Source organism: Alosa sapidissima, chromosome 7 (genome assembly GCF_018492685.1).
Source record: "Alosa sapidissima isolate fAloSap1 chromosome 7, fAloSap1.pri, whole genome shotgun sequence".
In the NCBI taxonomy this organism is placed as follows: domain Eukaryota; kingdom Metazoa; phylum Chordata; class Actinopteri; order Clupeiformes; family Clupeidae; genus Alosa; species Alosa sapidissima.
Window position 1 is genome coordinate 7,712,149 of NC_055963.1, and position 22,822 is coordinate 7,734,970.

The 22,822-nt window shown below is 43.0% G+C and overlaps 3 protein-coding genes across 5 annotated transcripts; 1 reads left to right on the forward strand and 2 right to left on the reverse strand.

Moving 5' to 3' along the window:
- Positions 1-3,595: 3,595 nt before the first annotated feature.
- LOC121714127 lies at positions 3,596-6,667 on the reverse strand. The gene is made up of 2 exons (XM_042099326.1): positions 5,757-6,667; positions 3,596-3,609 (listed from the first exon to the last, which is right to left on the reverse strand). Exon 1 carries the CDS (start codon positions 6,448-6,450, stop codon positions 5,794-5,796), a length of 657 nt encoding a protein of 218 aa, XP_041955260.1. The 5' UTR covers positions 6,451-6,667; the 3' UTR covers positions 3,596-3,609; positions 5,757-5,793.
- Positions 6,599-10,410, reverse strand: LOC121713262 (uncharacterized protein K02A2.6-like). Its single transcript, XM_042097774.1, has 3 exons — positions 10,248-10,410; positions 7,260-9,260; positions 6,599-6,609 (listed from the first exon to the last, which is right to left on the reverse strand). The coding sequence occupies exons 1-3, from the start codon at positions 10,408-10,410 to the stop codon at positions 6,599-6,601; spliced, it is 2,175 nt and encodes a 724-aa protein (XP_041953708.1).
- Positions 10,411-16,547: 6,137 nt separating this feature from the next.
- LOC121714128 (probable E3 ubiquitin-protein ligase DTX3) lies at positions 16,548-21,928 on the forward strand. 3 transcript variants are annotated; one of them, XR_006033031.1, is made up of 5 exons: positions 16,548-17,238; positions 19,163-19,380; positions 19,683-19,927; positions 20,241-20,345; positions 20,997-21,928. XR_006033031.1 is itself a non-coding variant. In XM_042099327.1 (3 exons), exons 1-3 carry the CDS (start codon positions 16,918-16,920, stop codon positions 19,789-19,791), a joined length of 648 nt encoding a protein of 215 aa, XP_041955261.1. In that variant the 5' UTR covers positions 16,548-16,917; the 3' UTR covers positions 19,792-20,044. The 3 variants fall into 3 exon arrangements, 1 of the variants encoding a protein (XP_041955261.1); XR_006033030.1 differs by having other exon boundaries at positions 20,241-21,928; XM_042099327.1 differs by lacking the exons at positions 20,241-20,345; positions 20,997-21,928 and having other exon boundaries at positions 19,683-20,044.
- The last annotated feature ends 894 nt before the right edge of the window (positions 21,929-22,822 follow it).

Consider the following 22,822-nt stretch of genomic DNA (forward strand, 5'->3'; position numbering starts at 1 on the left):
CACCGCCATGGCCTCTATGCACGCTCATCCCGCATGACTCTATTGCTGAAGAAAAACATGTCAAAGCTCCTTGAAAGTTTGCTACACAACATTTGAACAATCCTATGAAATACTGAGACAATGTATTCTGGTTAAAAATTTAACTTTTCGGATGTCATACTACACACCATATTTGGAGGAGAAATGGCACTGTGCATCACCCTAAAAATACCCTACCAACAGTGAGGTTTGGTGGTGGCATCATGGTGTGGGCTGTTTTTCATCTCATGGTACTAGCAGACTTCATACAGTTGAAGGAATGATGAATGGAGTCCTTTTGTTCCGGAAGAATCTTTACATCCACCAGGATGATGATGATGAGACATGGCTAGACCTTCCAGCAGGACAATGATCCAAACCATTCAGCAAAGGAAACTCTCATTTGGTTTCAGAGAAAGGAAATCAAGGCCCTGACTTTAATTCAATTGAACAGTTTTGGAAGCAGGGGCGTCGCTAGCTATTTAAAACATTCGGGGCTAGAGCCCAGAAGTTAGAGTTCTTTTTTGTCCGGGGGTTTGGGGGTTTCTCCCCCGAGAGATTTTGAAAATCGTGCTGATGAACATGCAATTTTAACCTACTTTGAGAATGAAAAGGAAGGCCAATCGTAATGACTCACGTCAAGGCATTCTGAATATTTTGATGTTTAAAGACCGTGTGGAGAACCAGGCGCGCCTGCAGGTGTACGTCCGTACACACTGTGCGTACCATCAGGCTACTCAACAGCGAGAGAAAATTTCCCTTGTGTGTGTGTGTGTGTGTATTCACACCAAATTGGCCTACCATACCTTCCCAACTATGTACAGTATCCCATTAGCTGCATGCCATCAGGCTATTTACCATTTTCTATTACGTAAAGTTAGTGAACACATTATGTTTGAGCAGGAGAGAGAATACGCATGCAGCCACGCAATAGGCTACTTGTTGTTTTCTTTTACTCGGCTATCTATATGGTTATCAGCACACAATGTTGAGCTAATTCACGAACTCAATACTCATCATGGATATCACAAGTTTTAAACAACGAAAACAGAAAGGATGGAGGCAGCAACGCTAGGAGTTATTCCAGATGGACAAGAACAAGGTAGGCAGGCAATTGGTGTGCTTGTCAGAACGTTAGACTGCACTAAAGCCAGACGTCACGTTACGCTAGAACAAAACTAAAGGTAACTTTAGCCTGTAATAGGGCTTTATCAAGTTGTCCAAATGAATAGGTCATTGTAGACGTTGTCGTTGTATTATTGCATGTGGATGTTGTTATGCTATGTAGGCTACTTTTTTGCTGACTGACCAATGCACGGACCTAAAACTGACAAATATTGTTCACGAGTGAATTATTTTTTTTGCGGGGGGATGGGTGTGCGTACCATAGCATTAATTCCTGCAGGCGCCCCTGAGGAGAACGTCTCTTCTGCCGAAGTGCACCACATACAACACCCCAAATATCACATTAAAATAGCCTGTAGAATAAACATCGTCATGCACCTCTGTCGTGCACAGGTGTGAGCGTTCGTCTCGGGATAAACATTTCGGACGTCATCCCCTTCAATTAATGGGCTATGGGTGCCTTGAAAGCAATGCATTTGGGTTGTATATCACGAACTTTTGCCCAAAGAAAAAGTTCCATTCTGTCAAAATCAAGCCCAACATGCATTGCTTGGAAGCCCCCTCAAACGAGGTCAGGTTTATTTACTGCGCATGTGATTCAATAGTAAATCACGATATATTGAAACTGAGCTGATCGAAATGTCCTCCTGGGTTGCGGGAGATGATGACACACTGAAGAGTTTCCACTTCTTGTCCCTGCTCTGCCCTTTTTTTTTCTCTAAATAAACTTCTAATATCCATTTGTCCTTATACACTTATTTCGCTAAGGCTAGTTAGTAGAAGCACGAAACAGCAATGCGTAATAGCGTAGAGGAGAATTGAAATTGCAACATTTTGCAACACATGATTCTAAACCTGCCCAGATCACGTCAGATTGTCTTGCGCTGCTGTTAATGCACACAATGGACACAAAACACAAAAGTCTCTTCTACGGGGCTATTTATTTCATTCACGATTAGAGTTTTTGTTGTTGTTGACGGCCCATAGATCCGGGGCTATCCCCAGAGGATCCGGGGCTATAGCCCCGAATGCCCAGGTCTAACGACGCCACTGTTTGGAAGTTAACTAAAGATCAGGATTCACAACAGGGACCCCTGAAATCTTCAATATTAAAGGACTATCTGTTTAAAAGAATGGGCCAAACTCACACCAGAATACTGTGACTGATTAGTTTCATCATACAGGAAATGCCTTAAAGCTGTCATTATGAATAAAGGCTTTTCCACAAAGTATTTAAGAAATTTCAGCAGGCGTGTTCAATACTTTTTTCCTGTCATTCCACTTTATTGCACATAACTCTACCTATGGACTTTAATGTTTGGATTTTTTTATATGGGTGGATTATCTGAGTTAATACTAATGTCTGGTGAAAATGTCATGCAAATAGCCTCATTGGAAGTATACTTACTGAAAAAAATGTTGACGTGTTCAATACTTATTTTCCCGCTGTATATGTTAATTTTGAATTTGATGGCAGCAACATGTTTCTGAAAAAGTTGGGACGGGAGCATGTTTACCACTGTACTGCTTCACCTCTTCATTTAAAGGGGAACTTGGCAACTATTTCAACGTAATAAACCCGTTTAGAAATCATTCGGATGGTTAAATGACCTGTTCCGGTGAAAATGGTGACTTTCCCCGCTGCGCCTAGCGTCCCCAGGCGGAAAACCAACCTTGCAACATTGAGACTTACCGTCCCGGAAAGAGAAGTGAGAAACAAGAAACTCGTTTTAAATCGTGTTTCTTACCTTGTAACATCCACATAGTTCTGCCAAACTTATGCTAACCGTTCGCTAGCTTGTAAACAAATCCATGTGCTTTATCATTACCTTTTCCCACAGTTTGAAATAGCATAATGCACAATTTCTCCAGCAGAGGGGGAAATCCTGCCAAGTTTCCCTTTAACAAAATTCTGTAAATGTTTAGGAACTAAGGAGACTATTTGTTAGAATTTTGAGAATGAAATGTTGTCCCATAATTCCTAATAAACGATTTCAGTTGCTCAACAGTATGGGATATACTTAGTCATGTTTTTCATTCCATTATGCACCTAATTTGACAAATCTGGACCGCAAACAGGCCATTTTAGAACATGGATAAATACATATTCATTTTGCCATTGTTTTCCTGAAATATTCAAGGTCTTCGCTGGAATCGATATTGCCTGGATGGCAGTATATGTTGCTCAAAATTCTGCTTGGGTGGGGGAAAACATACCTTTGCCATACGACTATTATAGTTACTACTAACTAGTTACTTACCCCAATCCTTAAGAAGTGAGAGAGCAGTTATGTTAGGATGGAATTAATAACTATAGTGATATGTTTATTAAATATAATTTGTGTTACAACCTGGTACATTAATGAAATCAAATAGCACCATAGACCACTATCTACAGTTCTACATCTCCGCCTTGACATTAAAGAATTAGAACTTGTGCAGCATTGCACTGTCTTTCCCTACAAGCTTTAAACTTGGCTTAACTCATTCCCATGAATATGGGGTACTGATTGAAAGAGGTTTTGGGATACTATTTTATGTTTCCAAGCTGATATTCACTTTGAAAACTGGTTCTCTTTAGGCGGAGATTGTTTTTTTCATGTTCTAGTTCTGTTGTCTCTTACACTGTACAATAAATGTTCATTCTGACACTTCTGCAGACAGCCCATAAGTGTTAGCTTTCATTTGATACCTTTTTATGTATATGGTCTTTGTGGTTGTGGAGATACTCAACATTTATTGTTGGCATGTCGTGTTGAGCAGGAAACCAAAAAATTGGCCTGAAATTGCAAGTCACACAAAAAAAATCAGCTTGACAACCACCCTAATATCTTACCTATAGGTGTCAGAAATTGGTGACAGCTTGTACCAAAACATGTCCGCAAAAGTCTTAACGGAAACCCTTTTCAGAATTGGCCCCCTGACTATAAGTAAAATAATGAGGAAATATCCAACCTTTAAGGACACCAATTTTATTTGTGAATGAATAATGCATCATGTAATGTATCATGCATCATGTAAGTCCCTTCAGGGCGGAACAAGACCCCTTCGCTGCGCGTCGGGGTCCGGTTCGCCCTGTCGGGACTTGTTTTCCCAATAATGACAGGCGTTCTATACATTATCCCGCTTATTACACTGCTACTTGCCAAAACGAAATAATAAACTCCCCACGATATGACTTTAGCCTACATAGCCTACTCCTAGCCTTGTTACCGTTCATCGTAGCATTTGCTGAAACAAATAGTTGGCAACACACTCTGAACTTGAATCAAACATTCTTTAGAACACTGATCAACCGTCTGCTTTCACTTTTGAATGAAGTTCCAGTCCTTGCGTAGTAATATGAAATACCTGAATTAGAAGCACAAACTCCGTTGCCATTGACAGCGGTCATTATTTTTTTCAGAGGTCCTTTCCTAGAAAATAATGACCACTAGAACTTTGGGAAATCCCATTCAAGTCAATGGAGCGTTCTACTTGCCTTGAGAAGAGCCGTGTAATAAAAATAAACTAGATGTACCGCATAGCGGTACAAAATATGACCGCCGCTCAGTCCTGTACATCCATTCCGCGAAAATAAATCATATTAATGATTTTGTCTCCATCTTCTACTCCATCCCCCACTCTTGAAACTTTTGTGTATGCTTGTTTGGAATGTGTGTTTGCGGGCCGCACACAAAGTAGCCTACTGGCGCTGCAAAGGTGAATAGATTTGTAACACTTGCCAAAAAAATTGTTATAAATAATCTAAATAAATCTAATCTAATAAATATCTAAACAATCACAAGTAGGGCAGTTCATCACAGTCCATCCATTGCAACTGGACTGATGAAAGGTCACCTTTAGGCTACATTGTATTTGGGAAAAGCAGAAGGTAGCAGCATAATGTATTTATTTATTTATTATTATTAAACAAAACAATCTGTCAGTTCCATGCCGTTTTCAACAGCTATCAAGAAGAGAGGTCATGTCATGGATTTTTGTGAATGTTTCTTCTTCTACATATGCATAAGTTTAGTCATCTAGTTCATATGATATTCAGCTTTATTGTCAATGCACAAATTAAATACCAGTAGTCTAAAACAAAATGCCGTTGTACCCAGTGGTGCAAATAACTGAAATGCGTTGCTAGACTGTTTATACACATTTTAACGGGCCAAGTTGAAGAGCTACTTGTTTCTGTTCAAGCTTTTATTGAATGATGTACAAAAGCTGCGCACAGCATTATGGGGCGCAGCATAACATAACATACCACTACGTGTCGCTAGTACCTCAATGCTCAACATCCATAACATCTTCCTTCCTTTAGATTAATGTTCAAATATTAAACACTTTAAACTCTTTCCCTTTTAATAAGTATTGCAGGCTGTAATAACATACATCCCTATCCACAACTCCCTTACTGTAGTTTAGCAATCAAACATCTCAACAACTCTGCTAATAGTTTAACAGTAGAACATGCGTTGCATTTGAGTAATTCCACAACTATTCCCTTTTTTTTTTTTTTGAACAGACCAACAGTCTCTCGTGAGATATCTCCATGTGTGTGTGTGTTGCCACTGTCTGTGTGGGCGTGTGTATGTGGGCGTTGGTAAGGGCAGCGATCCGCCTACACCCTAGTCGAACCCATGTTCTCATGTGTCTCGTAGGTCACCAGTCCAGTCTTTGAGGCGGGCGTGAGAGGCGGCCACAACGTGTGAAAACCGCATGGCCCGGTGAGCCGCTGTGCTTCTCCGGTGTAGGGCCCAGCCCAGCCGGCGGTGTACTCGGGGCACAAGGAGCCGAACTGCTTGTGGGGGGTGCGATTTCCATTCCTTCTGGCTTGCCCTGGCCTGACCCATGCCCGGTCTCGGCTGAGGCCGACTTCCCAGTCATATGTCTCTGTTCAGGACTGTGCGGCTTTGGCTTTCCGGTCGGTTGTACTTCCGCTGAGCGCTCTGCTGCTCGAAGATCCACACGGTTGCGCCTATAAAGTGTGCCGTTGACATCCACTACGAATGAGCGAGGAGCAACTTTCTGGATGCATTGGCCCAGCGGCCATCTTCCTGTGCGATCACCTGGCAGTGGTTTCATCCTGATCCGATCTCCCACATTCAGCTCAGGGAGGTCCCTGGCGGTTTTGTCATAGGAGGATTTCGCCATCCGCCTTTTCCACTGCAACTTCTCTGCCACGTCGGCCACCACATGTGGCTGTAGCAGGCTGTCTGCAACTGGCAGCGAGGTCTTGAGCCTTCGTGACATTAAGCGTTGGGCGGGGCTGCTGTCTAACCCCTCTGTGGGCGTGTTGCGCCAGTGCAGGATAGCCATCCATGCATCTGTGCCATCTGCTTTTGCCCGCTTGCAGAGTGATTTCGCTATTTTCACTGCCGACTCGGCCTTGCCGTTTGACTTTGGATGACGGGGGGAGGATGTGACATGGGCAAAACCCCAGTTTGTTGCGAACTTTCTGAATTGTTCACACGCAAACTGCGGGCCATTATCAGAGATCACTGTGTCAGGTTGCCCATAACGCGCAAACTGGGCTCTGCAGCGTGTGATAAGCGTGTCAGCTTATAGGTCTGGCAGCTGGTCAATTTCCCAGTAATCTGAGTATCGTAACACCCCCAATTATCACCACTTTTGTTCAGAAATTCTAAAACAACGATGTTTTTTAACACTTCAAAATAACATTTACTAAATGAACCTTACATTTTTCAGTAGCCATAGTTGTGTAGATTTGAACAAAATCTGGTTTGGTTCTTAACGGGAGCATTTACTGCCTGAAATATCCGATTTTGTTTACCACGCTCGGAGTTATAGTGCTGGCCTGATGGGTCCCCTATTTACACCGTTTCAACGGCACATGGACGGTTAGACCGAGAATTCTCGTCGTGAAATTAAAATTCCACTGGAGCTCCAAGCGGTTGTGTACACGCAGCCTTACAACACTGTTTACAGCTCCTCGAGTCACGGTAAAATGTCATTTTTGGTACATAGCTAATTTAGATACACCTATGTTGTGGGTGGTTGTGTTTCTATAGGAGTCCGCTGTCTTGGTTTGTATAGAAATGGATATTAAGTGACACATACACGCAAGACGGTGGAAATACGGGACCGGTGGAAATAGGGGGAGTTACTATAGTGGTCTACAATGATGAGATATTCCTTGCCCGCATAGGAGTAGATGTCCATGCTCACCGTTTGCCATGGACGTGTGGGTATCTCATACGACATCATGGATTCCTTCTGCTGCTTCCTTGCATATTCATTGCATGCTGAGCAGTTGGCTACATAGTCCTTGATTTGTGCCCTCATGCCCGGCCAGAAGAGGGTATCCCTGGCCCGTCTATAACAGGCCTCGCCACCTATGTGGCTATAGTGTATGCGCTTGAGTAGCTCTGCTCTCAGGGCCTTTGGGATGATAATGCACTGTCCCCTGTATAGCACACCATTTTGCACATTCAGCTCATCCCGGAAAGGCCAGTAGTCCCGCACTGCCAGTGGGGTGTCCTCCTTGAAGTCCGGCCACCCGTCTAGAATCACTGACTTCAGCTCTTGGAGCACATCATCCGTTCCTGTGTGCTGTGCTATTTGACGGAATCTGAAAGCAGTGACATTCAGGTGCTGGGCTTGGTCTAACTGTGAGTACTCTGTCTGGGTGACAAACACTGCATGTCGCACGTGTGGGGTGTCTGGCCCTTGGTGAGGCAGAGTAGCTCGGCTTAAAGTGTCACTGACGTACATTTCTGGCCCGGGCTTGTACACCACGTCGAGGTTATAACACTGCAGCTGCATCAGCATTCCCTGGAGACGTTTCGGTGCACTTAGTAGGGGCTTCTTGAAGATTGTGATCAATGGTTTGTGGTCTGTTTCAGCAGTGACCTTTTCTCTGCCATATAAGTATTGGTGAAATCTTTGGCATGCAAAGACTATGCTCAAACACTCTTTCTCTATTTGAGCGTAGTTTTGCTCAGTTTGTGTCAGGGCTCTTGAGGCAAAAGCCACTGGCTGCCCCCCTTGCAGCAAGCAGCCTCCCAGCCCATTCATGCTGGCATCACTCTGGACAGTGACAGGCTTTGTGACATCATAATATCTGAGAACGGGTGTGTTTGAGACCAGTCGCTTTATTTCTTGCACCGCGTCCTCATGTTTGGCTAGCCAGTGCCATTCTATGTCCTTATCCAGGAGTCTGCGGAGTGGCTCACAGACCTCTGAGAGCTTTGGCAGGAATTTCGCAAGGTAAGTCACAAAGCCGATGAAGCGTTGGACAGCTTTTGTATCCGCAGGAGTCGGCATCGCCAACACAGCCCGTGTTTTCTCTGGATCAATCTTCAGTCCTTCTGAGGACAGTATGTGTCCGTGGAAGCGGACTGCTTGAAGTTTGAACTGAAGCTTGCGCTCGCTCAGCCTCAGCTTCACAGCTCTGCATCGCTCCATGAGAGCACGCAGGTTAGTGTCATGATCCCGTTCCGCATCTGCCTCTGTGTCGCCACACCCAACCACCAGAATGTCATCCGCTATTGGTTCGATGCCAGCCAGGCCTGCTAGCAGTTCGTGCTGTTTGCGCTGATAGATTTCAGGCGATACAGAGACACCGAATGGAAGCTTGAGCCACCTCATGCGACCCCACGGTGTCCAGAAGGTCGTCAAGTGGCTGCTTTCGTCATCAAGCTTGCACTGTAGGAAAGCGTCGCGAGCATCCACCAGTGTGAACATACGGGCCTTGGGCAGCTTGTACAACACATCCTCCAGAGTTGGCATGTGGTAGTGAGACCTCAGCAATGCTCGGTTAAGCGGTTTGGGGTCGATGCACAGTCTTATTTTATCTGGTTTAGCTACAGTCACCATGTTACTTATCCACGCCGTGGGCTCGCTCACTGGTGTGATATTGCCTGCGCTGATGTGCCTGTCCAGCTCTTTCTTGACCCTCTCCCTCAACGCTACTGGAACATTTCGAGGTGCACATTGTACTGGAGGCACGTTTGGGTCGAGCTCAAAGTGTATCTCACCTGGGACTGACTCGATTGGGTCATTGAAGATGTCCGCGTAGTTGGTAATCAGCTGCTCTTTAGTGAGGGGCATGCATCGATCGCCCTCCATTTTATGCAGCTCTTCGGGGATTGTGAATGACATTAGGCCTAGGCGTTCGCATGTGGCCCCAGAGAGGAGAGGCTCCTGCTGAGTTTCCACTACTTCAAAAATCAGTTCATGCTTTTCTCCTCTAATGACGCACTCTGTGTGGAATCTCCCCTGTGACAGCATAGTTTCCCCAGAATATAGTTTCAGCTTGGTTGTACTTGGATGTAGAGCTGTTCCAGGTGTCAACTTCTCTTTGATCTTGCTGCTCATCACGTTACAAGTGGCACCTGTATCTAGCTGACATGCTTGCCTTTTCTTGTTCAAACGTAGGTGTACAAACCATTTAAGCCCCTTTGATTTTACATTGCTAATGCATTCTGTGGCTAGGAACATGTCATCCGTATCTGTGTCCCCTTGCTCAACATCTTCCAGCACATTTACTTTTTTTGTCTTGCTGCTAGCCTGACACACTTTAGAAAAATGGTTTGAGATGCCACACGCCCGGCATACCTTACCGTAGGCTGGACATTGCTCTCTGCCCCGCTTGTGGCTGTTTCCACAGTATTTGCAAGCGAGCTGTATATCTCTTGCCCTCTTCTCTTGATGTTTACGTCGCTCGTATTGCTTGTTTGTTGCGTTTACACTGTCCATCTGCACTTGTGGGCTCTCCATAGTTTTCATGCGCTTTTCAGTCAGTTCCGCCAGACGACAAATTTCAACCGCTGTTGGTAACATCAGTTCCCGTTCACGCAACAAGCGTCTTCTGGTATTTTCACTCGCGACACCAAGCACGAGCCTGTCCCGAATCATCTCGTCTTTTAGCCTCTGATACTCACACGATGCAGCTCCTTCCCGTAGTCTCGTTAGGAAACTGTCTATCGGTTCATCAGTCTCCTGTTTGCAGCATCTGAACTTATACCTTTCATAAATCACATTTTTTGCCGGCCTAAAATACTCCCCCAGAGCATCTAGGATGGCGGTAGGGTCTTTCTTTTGCCCATTGTCCAACATCACATTGTGCATTTAGATATGGCGGCACTCGTTACCCATTAGCCGTCGTAGCGAGGCTGCCTGCACTTCCTCCGACTTCTCATCGAGGCCCGCTGCTAGCACAAAGTCCTCGTATTCCGCACGGAAAACCTCCCAGTTCTTCGCCAGATCTCCGGACATCTGCATGCCCTCTGGTGCTGGAATCATACTGTTCGCCATATTTGCTGGTTCTATACACTCTTTTAACGTTATATCAGCTAGACCGCTTCTGACACCATGTTTCTGTTCAAGCTTTTATTGAATGATGTACAAAAGCTGCGCACAGCATTATGGGGCGCAGCATAACATAACATACCACTAGGTGTCGCTAGTACCTCAATGCTCAACATCCATAACACTACAGTCTGTTATTGTTTGTGCAAATAATATGCTGATTCATGTTCCCTTGCATTTTGCAACTATGAGGTCCATGGTTAGTCTGGCTTTCGCCAGACCAAGCTCAATCTTTTAAGAAATCGAAAAGGAATCGCCAGCAGATCAGGCTGAGTTCACCCAGCCTAGTCCATTGTAGGCGCCCGATAGAAATATTGTTTAATTTTGCAAGTGAGATATCCACGCACTGGCGACGTGTTCGCCCCCGGTTTCAGAGCTATTCTAAATGCAAAAATGCATAGAGGGAGTTATGACAAAACCGTGACTGTTAACAAACTATAAGCTACAGTGATGGGTGTTATTTCAGTTAGCCTATTAGCTGGTTTGATTTGCATTGAGCTCAATGAGCATGAGAAAATTGGTGTCCTTAAAGGTTAGATATTTCCTCATTTTTCACTTAAGGCATTAAGATCAATTTCCAAAAGATGATTTTATATTCCTCTTTTCAGTCAACTTTAGCATGGGTGCCAATACTTTTGGCCATCACTGTATATAAGGTAGGCCCTATGCTAGGCCTATTACACAACATAAATTGTCACTAGGCTATGCTGGCGACTCAAATAAAATCTCCTTTGGGAACCAATGGCTTAGCAGGTACAGTATTAAGCGGACTTAAGCTGCCACCTCTTGGCGAAAAGTTAATAGTTTTGCATATCAGTAGTAATACACTTCACGCAGCTGTGTGAATCACGGAAAGCGACACTTCTAAATGGAACCCAACCCACTGTACAGTAGCTCAAGGTCTATGGCTAAAGCAGCCATAATGAAAGCGTTATCATTGTTTGGATACTTCACACACACATGTTTTTTAATCGCATAGACTACTACTACCAAGCTGGAATCAAAGCACATCGACTCCCCTCTCACACCCTAAACACGCACTTCGAACAAACAAAAAACGTCTCAGTCTCACGGTATACATGGACGGATTATGAACTTTTGGGCCCCTGGGCCCAGATGTATTAAAGGCCCCCACTAATTGTCGTATATGTGGGAGGGGGGGTTTGGGGGTCCTCCCCCAGATTTTTTTTTATTTGTTTGATGTGATTTCCTGTATTCTGGTGCATTTTGGGGATGGCCAATACTACATTCAATCAGATTCATAGCCTACATCCTGATTTGTTGATATTGAGGCAATGATTCCATGCAAAGGCTTGGGCTTCAGGGCCCCCTGACCTCTTGGGCCCCTGGGCCTGGGCCCGGTAGGCCCGTGCAGTAATCCATCCCTGACGGTATAGCCATAGGCAAAACTGTATTGGACCGGTGTAACGTTGGTACTAAATCATCCATCGCAAAGAATGATTTGAATGATGAAAGAATGCAACAAATATGTGTAGGTACAGCCCTGCCCTGGATACATCTCTCAACGTGCACTCTAAAACATTTGGTTTAAATGGAGATGTAGATCACGGGTGCGTTAATAAATCTACATTGCGGCGAGTTGACACAAATTATTCACTTTGACGAATTTATGTAGTTTCAGTCCTAGTTACTTTACTTTGAGCCATGCTCTTCCTTACTTGAATCACCTTTGAAAATAGAGGATTGAAGTAGCCTATATGGGTGTTTGGGAATGAACGTTGACTCAGATGCTTTGAGACTGAGCTAAATGTTCCAGCCCGGTGTTTAGGATGCATCATCAGGTTTCAGGTAGCCTATATTTTCCATTAGAAAACCATCCCGTAGCGAACGTGTTGTGGCTAACTCACTTAGCTCCTGTTAGTAGCCTAGGTTATGGTTATAAGCAAATGAGATGACAGTCGAAAAATGCAATTAGTGCTGTATTCAATGTTCTTGGTAGCCTATAACCGCATTTATGGTTTTCTACAAATACATCAATAATCAAATTGGCCTCTATCACTCAACCAATGCTAACGGTAACATTATTTTACCTAGGGCCTACTCTAGGCTATTGATATAATTTAAGATTAATGTAGCCTACCTGCAGTAAAAACCAAGCATGTCCGATTAACATTCGCAGATTTATTTCGGCTTCAAGAAGAAATGGGAATTACAGGTCATGCAGAAATCATCCTACCCTGACGTTCTCAGTGGTAAACTATCATGAAGGCCTTCTACACTTCAGCGGTTGAGTGTTCTAACTGGTAGCATCATCACCTGATATGGGAACTATAAGAACTCAACTCCCTGCTCTACAAGATATCTATTCCAGAAGAGTACTCCTAAGAGCCCAAAAGATTCTGAAGGACTCTTCTCATCCTAACAATGGATTTATTCCTACCGCTGAAATCAAGAAGACGCCTATGTAGTCACAAAGCCAGAACTGAGAGACTCAGGAGAAGTTTTTATCCCCAGGCCATCCGAACTCTGAACTCACTATACTGACTTTGCACACATTCACTCCTCAGCACTCTCAAACATTTCCCAACTCTGAACTCACACTATACTGACTTTGCACTCATTCACTCCTCAGCACTCATGTGGTACTCACCCCTCCCCTACATACACAGCACATTATTTCATCAGGAAGCTTCTCCAACACACATCCCCAACATACTTACAGAACACGGTCCCCCCCCCCCCCCCCCCCGCCTACTGCACTTTTTACCCCCCCACTTTGCACAAATAGGCTGACACCAGACATAATTTCACTGCATTTCTTACTTCCAGTAACTATATGCATGTGACAATAAACTTCCTTGTATCCTTGTATCCTAATGTTAACTAGCACTGCTAGCAGCATTAACGTTACCAACCTCCCTGCTTAACTCACCACAACTTTGTAGGTCTTGTCCCTCATGCTGGCCCTTACAAAACCCACAAACTGACTCTCGGACACACAACAGTCAATAATGTGACCCGATTTAAAGTGGCTTTCACCCTTTGGACACTCACTAAAACATAATATATTTCATACCTGTGTTGCAGCATGTGGGCTAATGTTAGCTGCATTATGTAATGACATACAATGTCGGAAATGCTAAAGGTTAGCCTGTCGGCTACCTGAAAAGTTTGAGTGTTTAAACTAACATTTACAGTGGTCTATTTGATAGTGTATTGGCCCTGACTAAGTTCGTGTGATGTATAAACCCCAATCCTTGTTGATACAAGTACCAATATTCGTCAAGAAAGTTTTTAATCACATTAAGATTTTCGCCATCTTTGTCAATATTTTTCGCTGAGAAAGTTTCAAACTATGACCATAACAGCCTTTCCACCAATCAGAGGAATCACTGTGGGATTGTTCAGGATTGTGGGTAATGAAGTACTTATCCAAGAGATCGCGAATAAAAGGCATTTATCTCAAAACAAGGTTAGTGCCCCATGAACTCTTGGTGTCTATAGGAGCATATACAATCGCTTAGTACAGTCGTAGCTGGTTTTAAGTCTACCACGTGCAGTTAAGTTTTTATTGCTTATACCGCAATTGTCAATGGAGAAATTGCATTGATTTTTTACATCCGGCATCGGCTGTGGGCGGGACTGTGCAGCTCTATTCACCCCTTGCAGACACGTGACTTAAGTCACGTGACTGCTCCATGCTGGACGGCAAAAAGATGGGAGACGGACGGCAAATTACATTATGTCATACAGATTATGATGAACTGAACACCATTACTATAACATCTTTGTAGTTCAATGTATTGCTGTTTGGGGTCTGATAGTCAAAGAAGATGCCAGTGGTGTTGTTAGATGAAATGGGTCATGATCGCAAATGTAAAGTTATTAAAACTGGTGGTAACAGCAAGGGGAGATAACGTTACGTTAGGCTACTGTAATTAACATTATGGTAAATGAACACCCATAAGTATTTCTGGACTAAAATATTGCAAAGCGATTTGGTTACTTTATTTGTCTTGCTTTTATCAGTTGTAACATAGTCAAAACGTTAAGAATGTCATATCAGAACATGAAATAATAACTAGCTGCCACACTTAGAAGCTAGCTATTCTAGCTATCGTAACACCCACAATTATCACCACTTTTGTTCAGAAATTCTAAAACAACGATGTTTTTTAACACTTCAAAATAACATTTACTAAATGAACCTTACATTTTTCAGTAGCCATAGTTGTGTAGATTTGACCAAAATCTGGTTTGGTTCGTAACGGGAGCATTTACTGCCTGAAATATCCGATTTTGTTTACCACGCTCGGAGTTATAGTGCTGGCCTGATGGGTCGCCTATTTACACCGTTTCAACGGCACATGGACGGTTAGACCGACAATTCTCGTCGTGAAATAAAAATTCCACTGGAGCTCCAAGCGGTTGTGTACACGCAGCCTTACAACACTGTTTACAGCTCCTCGAGTCACTGTAAAATGTCATTTTTGGTACATAGCTAATTTAGATACACCTATGTTGTGCGTGGTTGCGTTTCTATAGGAGTCCGCTGTCTTGGTTTGTATAGAAATGGATATTAAGTGACACATACACGCAAGACGGTGGAAATACGGGACCGGTGGAAATAGGGGGAGTTACGATAACGTTTATCGTAGCTCATAGTGCTAGGGCTAATGTAACTCTTCAGTTTGTACGTTGCCCAGCGAATAAACTTACTTCTTACATGTCTTAAGTTAAAGAATTGAAAGAAATAGGAAATTAAAAAAAAACTTGAACGGTATTATCTGTTTACATTCAGATCTTGCCAAAGACTTTGCCTAAGTGCTATCTGCGGTCCTGTTCAGAGTCTATGGTTGCTATAGCAACCGCTGCTGTGCTTCATACACTGAGGAGATAAGCATGCAATTGTGGTTGAAATACTCCCGAAACAAAGAAAACAAACCAAAATATATCTATGCAAGAACATGGGATGTTGTTGTATTCCAAACAATAAGCCAACAGTCGTGGAAGGGCATTACTACGGTTAAATCTCACTAATCTCCTAGCTGTGCGATATGTCCCATTACTACAACCCATTGATGTGATTCGTGTTCTTGCCGTCCACTAGGCTATTTTGCTGTGGCGCGAACAAAACGTGACGTCACTTGCAAGGGGTGAGTAGCCTAGAAATCTAGACGCGCCCCTAGCGGCAGCAAAATGCTGCCAGGGCTAGTCTAGCAACTCTCCGTTGGCTTGTGAGCTCCAGAAATCGAAACTTAATCAGGTCATTGAAATCGTGTATAGAGTCGTTTGGTGGGCTTAACATAATGATTGATGGCAGAGTTGCAACGGTTTGGCTTGAATTCCCTGCTACTTGAAAACAAATATCCTATTGCGTCCTATTGCGTGCAGAGGGAATTTGACAACTGATTATCCCGCCCCGCACTGCGAACGGTGAGTGCCCAGACCCTACATTTTAATGTGGGTCTGGCTCGCCAGGCTAGTGGGGCTACACACTAAATTTCATGTGCCCTGGTGGTTCGGTGTCCCGGGTATCGTTGACCAAAAATTCAGGAAGTAGATGACGAAAAAAAAAAAATTACAATCCCTATATGACCGCTTCGCTAGCGGCGGTCATAATAAATGTTCTTCCTTCAAATACAGGGGTCATAAATATTGGCACCCCTTAAGTTTGGAATTAAAATAGCCCCACATCATACATCATCACATACCTTTCACCATACTTAGAGATTGGCATGGTTTTATTTCAGTTAGCCTATTAGCTGGTTAGGCCTTTATCACGGCAGCTGAAGCAGGGCTGTTCACTTTCCTGTTAGCAGGCAAACCACAGTTGTTCCTAAAAACATTAACGAGGCCTCTGGTTGAAGTAACTGTGGCCGAATCTGACACTTAATTAGAAACACCTGTGCTCACACAGGAGCAGGGCTGTTCACTTCCTACTTCGGCTGCCTTGATAAAGGCCTAAAATATGGCCATTTATGGAAATGTAGGGGGGGGTTGTCAGGGAAAGTGAGGGAAAAGTGATGGTATTTCAGTGGGAACCCTGATTTTATTAATTTATTTATGCTACTTGCGCAAACCCTGTATACTTTTATTGCCACACAACTTTGGTGGTAGGCTATTAGCTTCAGAAAGCACCGCTTCAGAAAGCTGCACTGCTTGTGAAAAAAGGGGTGGGGGGTGGGGGGGGGCTTAACGTAGCTTAATGTCCCAAAACTTACATTACACATACAACGAACCTACAAACATTTTCATGTTCTCCATCGGACTTCCTGAAACACACCCACAAGTCAGATGGCATTTCGCATTATCCTGTGGGTGGATCCTATCCCGAGTTTCATGTAACATTAACCAGTAAGTGCATTGAGTCAGTGCTGCAGAATGAAGCTGTCAAGTAGCCAGTGTCTCGTGTGATGTTTTTGAGGCGTTATACTCGAAACTGAAATTCGTACTAGGCCTACAGTAGTAGGCTACAGAAAAACATCGAGAATGACTTCATCTTTGGGCGACGGAGACCCGCTAGATAATGGAAATACATCGATGACCGATACCTACTGTATTGTTTGTATGGACAATATACAAGACAAAAAAACCTTGAAATGTTCCCATTCCTTTTGCTCAAGTTGCATAGACGATGTATTCAGAGTAAAACCTGCGTGTCCGGTTTGTAATGCGTTTTATGGGACCTATTATGGTACTCAGCCTCGGGATGGAGTCATGAAAGTGACCCGCACTTGGCAATGTTTACCTGGGTATGAAGGCTGTGGAACTATTGCTATCAACTACAGTTTTCCACCAGGCATCCAAGGGGTGAGTTTGGTTCATTGACAGATTTAATCCTTGAAGAGTTACCATTTGAAATGTTTCAGATGCAGATAATGGGCGTTTCGCATGGGGTTTAAGCAATCAAATTTGCTGACACAGTGCATACGGAAAATATTCGCTCACTTTTTCCACATTTTGTTATGTTTCAGACTCATGGATTCAATTCAATGTTCTCATCCATCTACACACAATACTCCAACACCCAACAAAAACGCAAGTGTTTGGAGTGTTTTGTAAATATATAAAAAAAAAATAAAAGACTGAAATATTCTATTTACATAAGTTTTCACACCTTTTGTTATGACACTTGCCATTGAGCTCTGGTGCATCCTACTCAGGGCCGGTTCTCCCTATACGCACACTACGCAAGTTGCGTAGGGCCCCGCAAGTTAATGAAGGTCCCCTTCCCCGTCTCCCCTTGAGTGAAGCTATAGTGACAGACAAGTATACAGTTATAGCGACAGTACGTCATACATTAAGAAGATGAACATGAAACCATTTAGGGCAGTGTTTTTCAACCTTTTTTGTGCCACGGCACACTTTTGACACTTAAAATGTCCCATGGCACACTAACATCCTGTGTGAAGAAAAAATAAACATACCATAGCCTAAAATTTCAAATAATACACAGATATGGCCTTATTATGGCTTCTATGCAAGACCTGCTCAATAAAACAAGCGCCCTCTGTTTCATTTGTAGGTGACTATATCTAATTTAATTGTTGTTATGAACTGGATATGTGATGATTCTGTGAATACTGGATATGGGGCCCCTGTTGTACAATGCCTGCATACCACAAATAGTGCAATCATACAATCAATGAGAGCATGTGGTTATAAATTCTTTGATGCAACAGTTGCTTTTCTGGACCAGTGAGTGACATTTGGGTAATTTTCTGCGGCACACCTGATGATCTCTCACGGCACACTAGTGTGCCCCGGCACAGTGGTTGAAAAACACTGATTTAGGGAATGAAAAACGGAAGGTACGTCACGAGAATGAACAGCAGGAACAGCAGTCGGGTAAACTTCCTAACACGGAAGTGAATTCCCTGATATGTCTGTGGCTTGCTTGCCAGCCTTTCCCAGTCACAGTACTTCGTACGTTGTGAAATATAATTGTATATCCCGTTTTTTTAATGCGGGCGACTGGCTACATTTTTTTTTTAAATAACCGCATCTTTAAATGCGTTCGTAGCCTCCATCATTCTCTAATGGAAAAGTTTGGAACAACCAACAGTCTTCCTAGATCTGGCCGCTCAGCCTAACCGAGTAATCTGGGACAAAGGGCCTTGGTCAGACAGGTACCCAAGGACCCAATGGTCATTATAAATGAGATCTAGAGTTCCTTTGAGAAGATGAGAGAAGAGGGACAAACATCAGTGCCTGGTTTCTTCCATTGGGAATTGTGGCCAAATAGTTCAGTCTTTGTTTTGTCCTTTTTTGTCTTTACGCTTCTTGACTCCTTGGTTACCTGTTTGACCATGGCCCTTCGTCCCGGATTACTCAGTTAGGCTGAGCGGCCAGATTTAGTAAGACTGTTGGTTGTTCCCAAACTTTTCCATTTACAAAACACTCCAAACACTTGCTTTTTTGTGGAGTGTTAGAGTATTGATGAGAAAAAAATAAATAATTGAATCCATCTTAAGATGAGTCTGAAACATAACAAAATGTGGAAAAAGTGAAGCGCTGTGGATACTTTCTGTATGCAATGTATCTCCATGTGGAATTATGAGGAGCACAGCCATTCCAGAATTATCACAACAAACCCAAACTTAGGAATGAACTAAGGAATGCACTGCGCTTCATGCAGTTAAACTTGTATTTTAGGAGATTTTACCTGCAAGTATATAATGTATATAATTGTGGGACATGATTTTGATTAATATTTTAATTATGTTGGACACAGCCTGAACATCCAAACCCTGGCAAACGTTATGCAAGCACATCCAGACAGGCTTTCCTACCCGCCTGTGAGGAGGGTGAGCAGGTCCTCCAGCTGCTGAAGACGGCTTTTAAACGCAGGCTCATCTTCACTGTGGGAACCTCTGCCACCACAGGACTCTCCAATTCCATCACCTGGAACGACATTCATCACAAGACTAACATCGGTGGAGGCCCTGCAATGTAAGGACCCTATTAAACAAAGCCCAAGGCTGTGTTATGATTTATTTCGTAGGCTACCAACCAGGTGATGGTCATATAACATGTATACAATGAAATATGCATCTTTTAAAAATGCAATGCCAGTCATGCTACTTTCCCAATCTTTCTCTAATGATCTGTAACAGACATATTCAGAGTGACAAAGGTCAAGCTTGACCGTACCCAAGAAATCAATGCAATTTATATTATAGTTTGTTACACTTTTATTATAAAGGGTTGTATCAACACATCATAATGCTGTGTCTTCTTATCCATATATCCAGCTTTGGGTACCCAGATCCAAGCTACCTCAAGCGGGTTAAGGAGGAGCTGTACCTGAAGGGAGTTACTGAAGCAAGCCTGGAGCACTCACCCATGGAGAGCCCAGTTTGAGAGGCCGTCGTCAGTGTTTACCAGAGCCCTTATCTGTTACGATCAAAGCCGATCGACGATCAATTGTGTCATAAGACTTCAAAAGCAAAGTACTGGAATGGAGTACAGTGGAGTACAAACAGTGACTCAGAGAAGGGTGTGCCTTTTTAATGTTAATTGTTGTAGTCCAGTGTTCTCTGTCTTTCAGTTCTGTTCCTAACGTGTTACATGTTGGAAAAGATTCCATAATGAAATAAATAACGGTGTCACTTAATGTATCAGATATCTATAGCCTTCTGTACTCTTTGCACATAGATGGTCTTGGAAAGCTTTTATTTAGATTTATGCCATCTTGCCCTATTTGTCCACCGGGGGGTGCCACACCCCTTTTAAACGGAGAAGTATGGAGAGGAGCATGTACAAGCACAGCTCAGCTGACCACTCTGCTCCTCCCTGCCTCCCTCAACTAGGCACAGCCTCAGTGGACAAGGGAGAGGAGAGTGAGAGATGCGCCAGTGCTGCTGCTGATGACTCATGTTTCCATGGATGGACCTCTGTTCTTTTGGGACATGCTGGTAATCTGAACCATTTGCTGCCGGCTAAACTGTCTCTTGTCATCATTTGGTCTGTCCATCTGTACCCAAGTGGTGAACAGACATTTGATGTTAATGCCATCGTTATCATTTTGATACTAGGGTTGTAGCACTTAAAAAAGCCAGTAAACTTACACTTTTAGTCAAATATGGGTGCAGCTTTTGAGTTTTAATACATCCAATATAGAAGCTGTTATTTAAGTGCCAACAGAAATGCTTACTGCCAGGTCATTAGCTGAACCAAATTGTACCTGTGCTATTCTCATCTGTAGCTGCTGGCCTCTGAATGGGGATGAGCTGTGTGTTATAGTGTTTTGGGGATTGCTGAGGAGTAGTGTTTCTCTAGTTGTGGAGGTTCAGAGGTTTTGTGGTTTCTGGTTTGTCCTTGAATGAATTATTTATGTGTGTGCATGTTTGTGCCTCTGACGATGGTAGTGTGATTTGACCAGTCATGTCAAACTGATCTCATTTAACAGTGGGTGGGCTACACAAACAATAGCATTGTGTTTACCAACAGCACAGCAAACAGTGTTAGAAAAAGAAGAAAAAACTGGTTTGAAGAGAGCAACAGTGACTTGTCACTGGAATTGGAGTGATATGCTCTTTACCCATATCTGACATTGTCTCATGCAGTGTACAACACTCCTGTCTGAAGACATCACTGCATCTCAGTCTTGCACAGCGAAACCATTCATCTGAGAGGATACATGTCAGGCTCTGCCCGTGTAACAGGCTCATGGAGTTTTTCTTTTTTTGGAAGGGGGGAGGGTGAAGGTAATGGAAATGTGTGCACACTTAATTGATATCAATGTTATGTTTATATCAATGTTATGTTTATATCAAAACCAAGTTATTGTTAACATTTTAAATCAGTTTTGCTCATGGGTCAATCAGTATCAGATCAGATAAGGTTGCTCCTGTACTGTCTCTGATTTTTCAAACTTTGTCTATAATATGAACATGATGGGTCCCAAGGTCAGTAAAACAGTCTTCATATTTTTTAAGCCCTTGATATTACCTAAATTTGGCAGCCTGAAAACACATTATCTTGGAAGCTATGTTCGGGCATTAATATCTTGAAAGTTATTACTCATAGCCAATCCAACCTTTGTAGGATGGAAGACAAACCTGTTCTCGACATCACCATTAAACGTTTGGATAGCATGCTCATTGATCAGCAAGGCCCTGAAAAAAGAGCAAAAAGAGGTTTTAAAAAAAGAGGACATTAAAGGTTATTTTCAAAAGACTAAAGTGGCACGTGGGGTAGCTAACTTGGAAATGTGGAAGTAGCTCAAATGTATGGACATTTAGCGTACAAAGTATCAATGTTGTACCATAGATCATAGGTTCTCAACCTTTTTGGTGCTCACCAAAGATCATACCAAAATGAAGGCACATTAGCTTATGGTTACTGATTGTAAAGTATGGCACACACATTATTATTACCTAGGCAATAGCAGGAGTTTTCATTCTCATGCCCATATGTTTCTCTATACAGTATGTACAGTGTGGGCAGCCGTGGCCTACTGGTGAGCGCTTCGGACCTGTAACCGGAGGGTTGCCAAACCCCGACCAGTAGGCACGGCTGAAGTGCCCTTGAGCAAGGCACCTGACCCCTCACTGCTCCCCGAGCGCCGCTGTTGATGCAGGCAGCTCACTGCGCTGGGATTAGTGTGTGCTTCACCTCACTGTGTGTACACTGTGTGCTGTGTGTGTTTCACTAATTCATGGATTGGGATAAATGCAGAGACCAAATTTCCCTCATGGGATCAAAAGAGTATATATACTTATACATGAGCTGAGACCACAGTGGTAGGCAGTGGATAGGCATATGATCACATGATGTTGATTGAGCTTTTTAATCAAGAAGCTGTATCATTTATGTATTTAAAATATAGCTCTATAACCTATTTGTTAATAGACTGTATAAATGTTAATAGAATAAATGTTAAAGAATTGTTAATATAGAGTGTATAAATGTATTGGGTTCCTCAAAATTCCACGGCACACCTCACTTTGCCTCACGGTACACCGGGAGAACCACTGGCATAGATAATTAAAGTTCCTCAGGAACAGGCATGAAGAAGAGGAGGTAGTGTGTTTTTATCTATGAAGGAAATATGGAATGACAGTGAGACTATGTGCACTAATGATTAAACATTAAACTATTCCCATATAGATTTTCAGGTCCTTTTTACTACCCTACCAAAAAATGCAACCACACCGAGTTTTTTCCTTCAATTTCTCCACGTTCACATGCTGTGGATACTGTACCCAATATTGGCACATTACAGTAATAGAGTATTATATTTACTGATTGATACCATGTGGGTACAAAATATGAGTTCATAATACCCTCAATATCACTCTTTTTTGCAATTAGTTCTGAATCAAGGCCTAAAATCATTGTGCATGCAAAACTAACTTTTAATGGCCCAGTCATACTGAGAATAATTGTT

Coding starts and splice junctions, on each gene's coding strand:
- LOC121714127 (XM_042099326.1), bottom strand. CDS start 6,450: ATGGCTATCCTGCACTGGCGCAACACGCCCACAGAGGGGTTAGACAGC.
- LOC121713262 (XM_042097774.1), bottom strand. CDS start 10,410: ATGGCGAACAGTATGATTCCAGCACCAGAGGGCATGCAGATGTCCGGA. Junction 9,261..10,247: donor CTCGCTACGACGGCTAATGG/GTAACGAGTGCC, acceptor GCGAACGCCTAG/GCCTAATGTCATTCACAATC.
- LOC121714128 (XM_042099327.1), top strand. CDS start 16,918: ATGACTTCATCTTTGGGCGACGGAGACCCGCTAGATAATGGAAATACA. Junction 17,239..19,162: donor TTCCACCAGGCATCCAAGGG/GTGAGTTTGGTT, acceptor TGTTGGACACAG/CCTGAACATCCAAACCCTGG. Junction 19,381..19,682: donor ATCGGTGGAGGCCCTGCAAT/GTAAGGACCCTA, acceptor CCATATATCCAG/CTTTGGGTACCCAGATCCAA.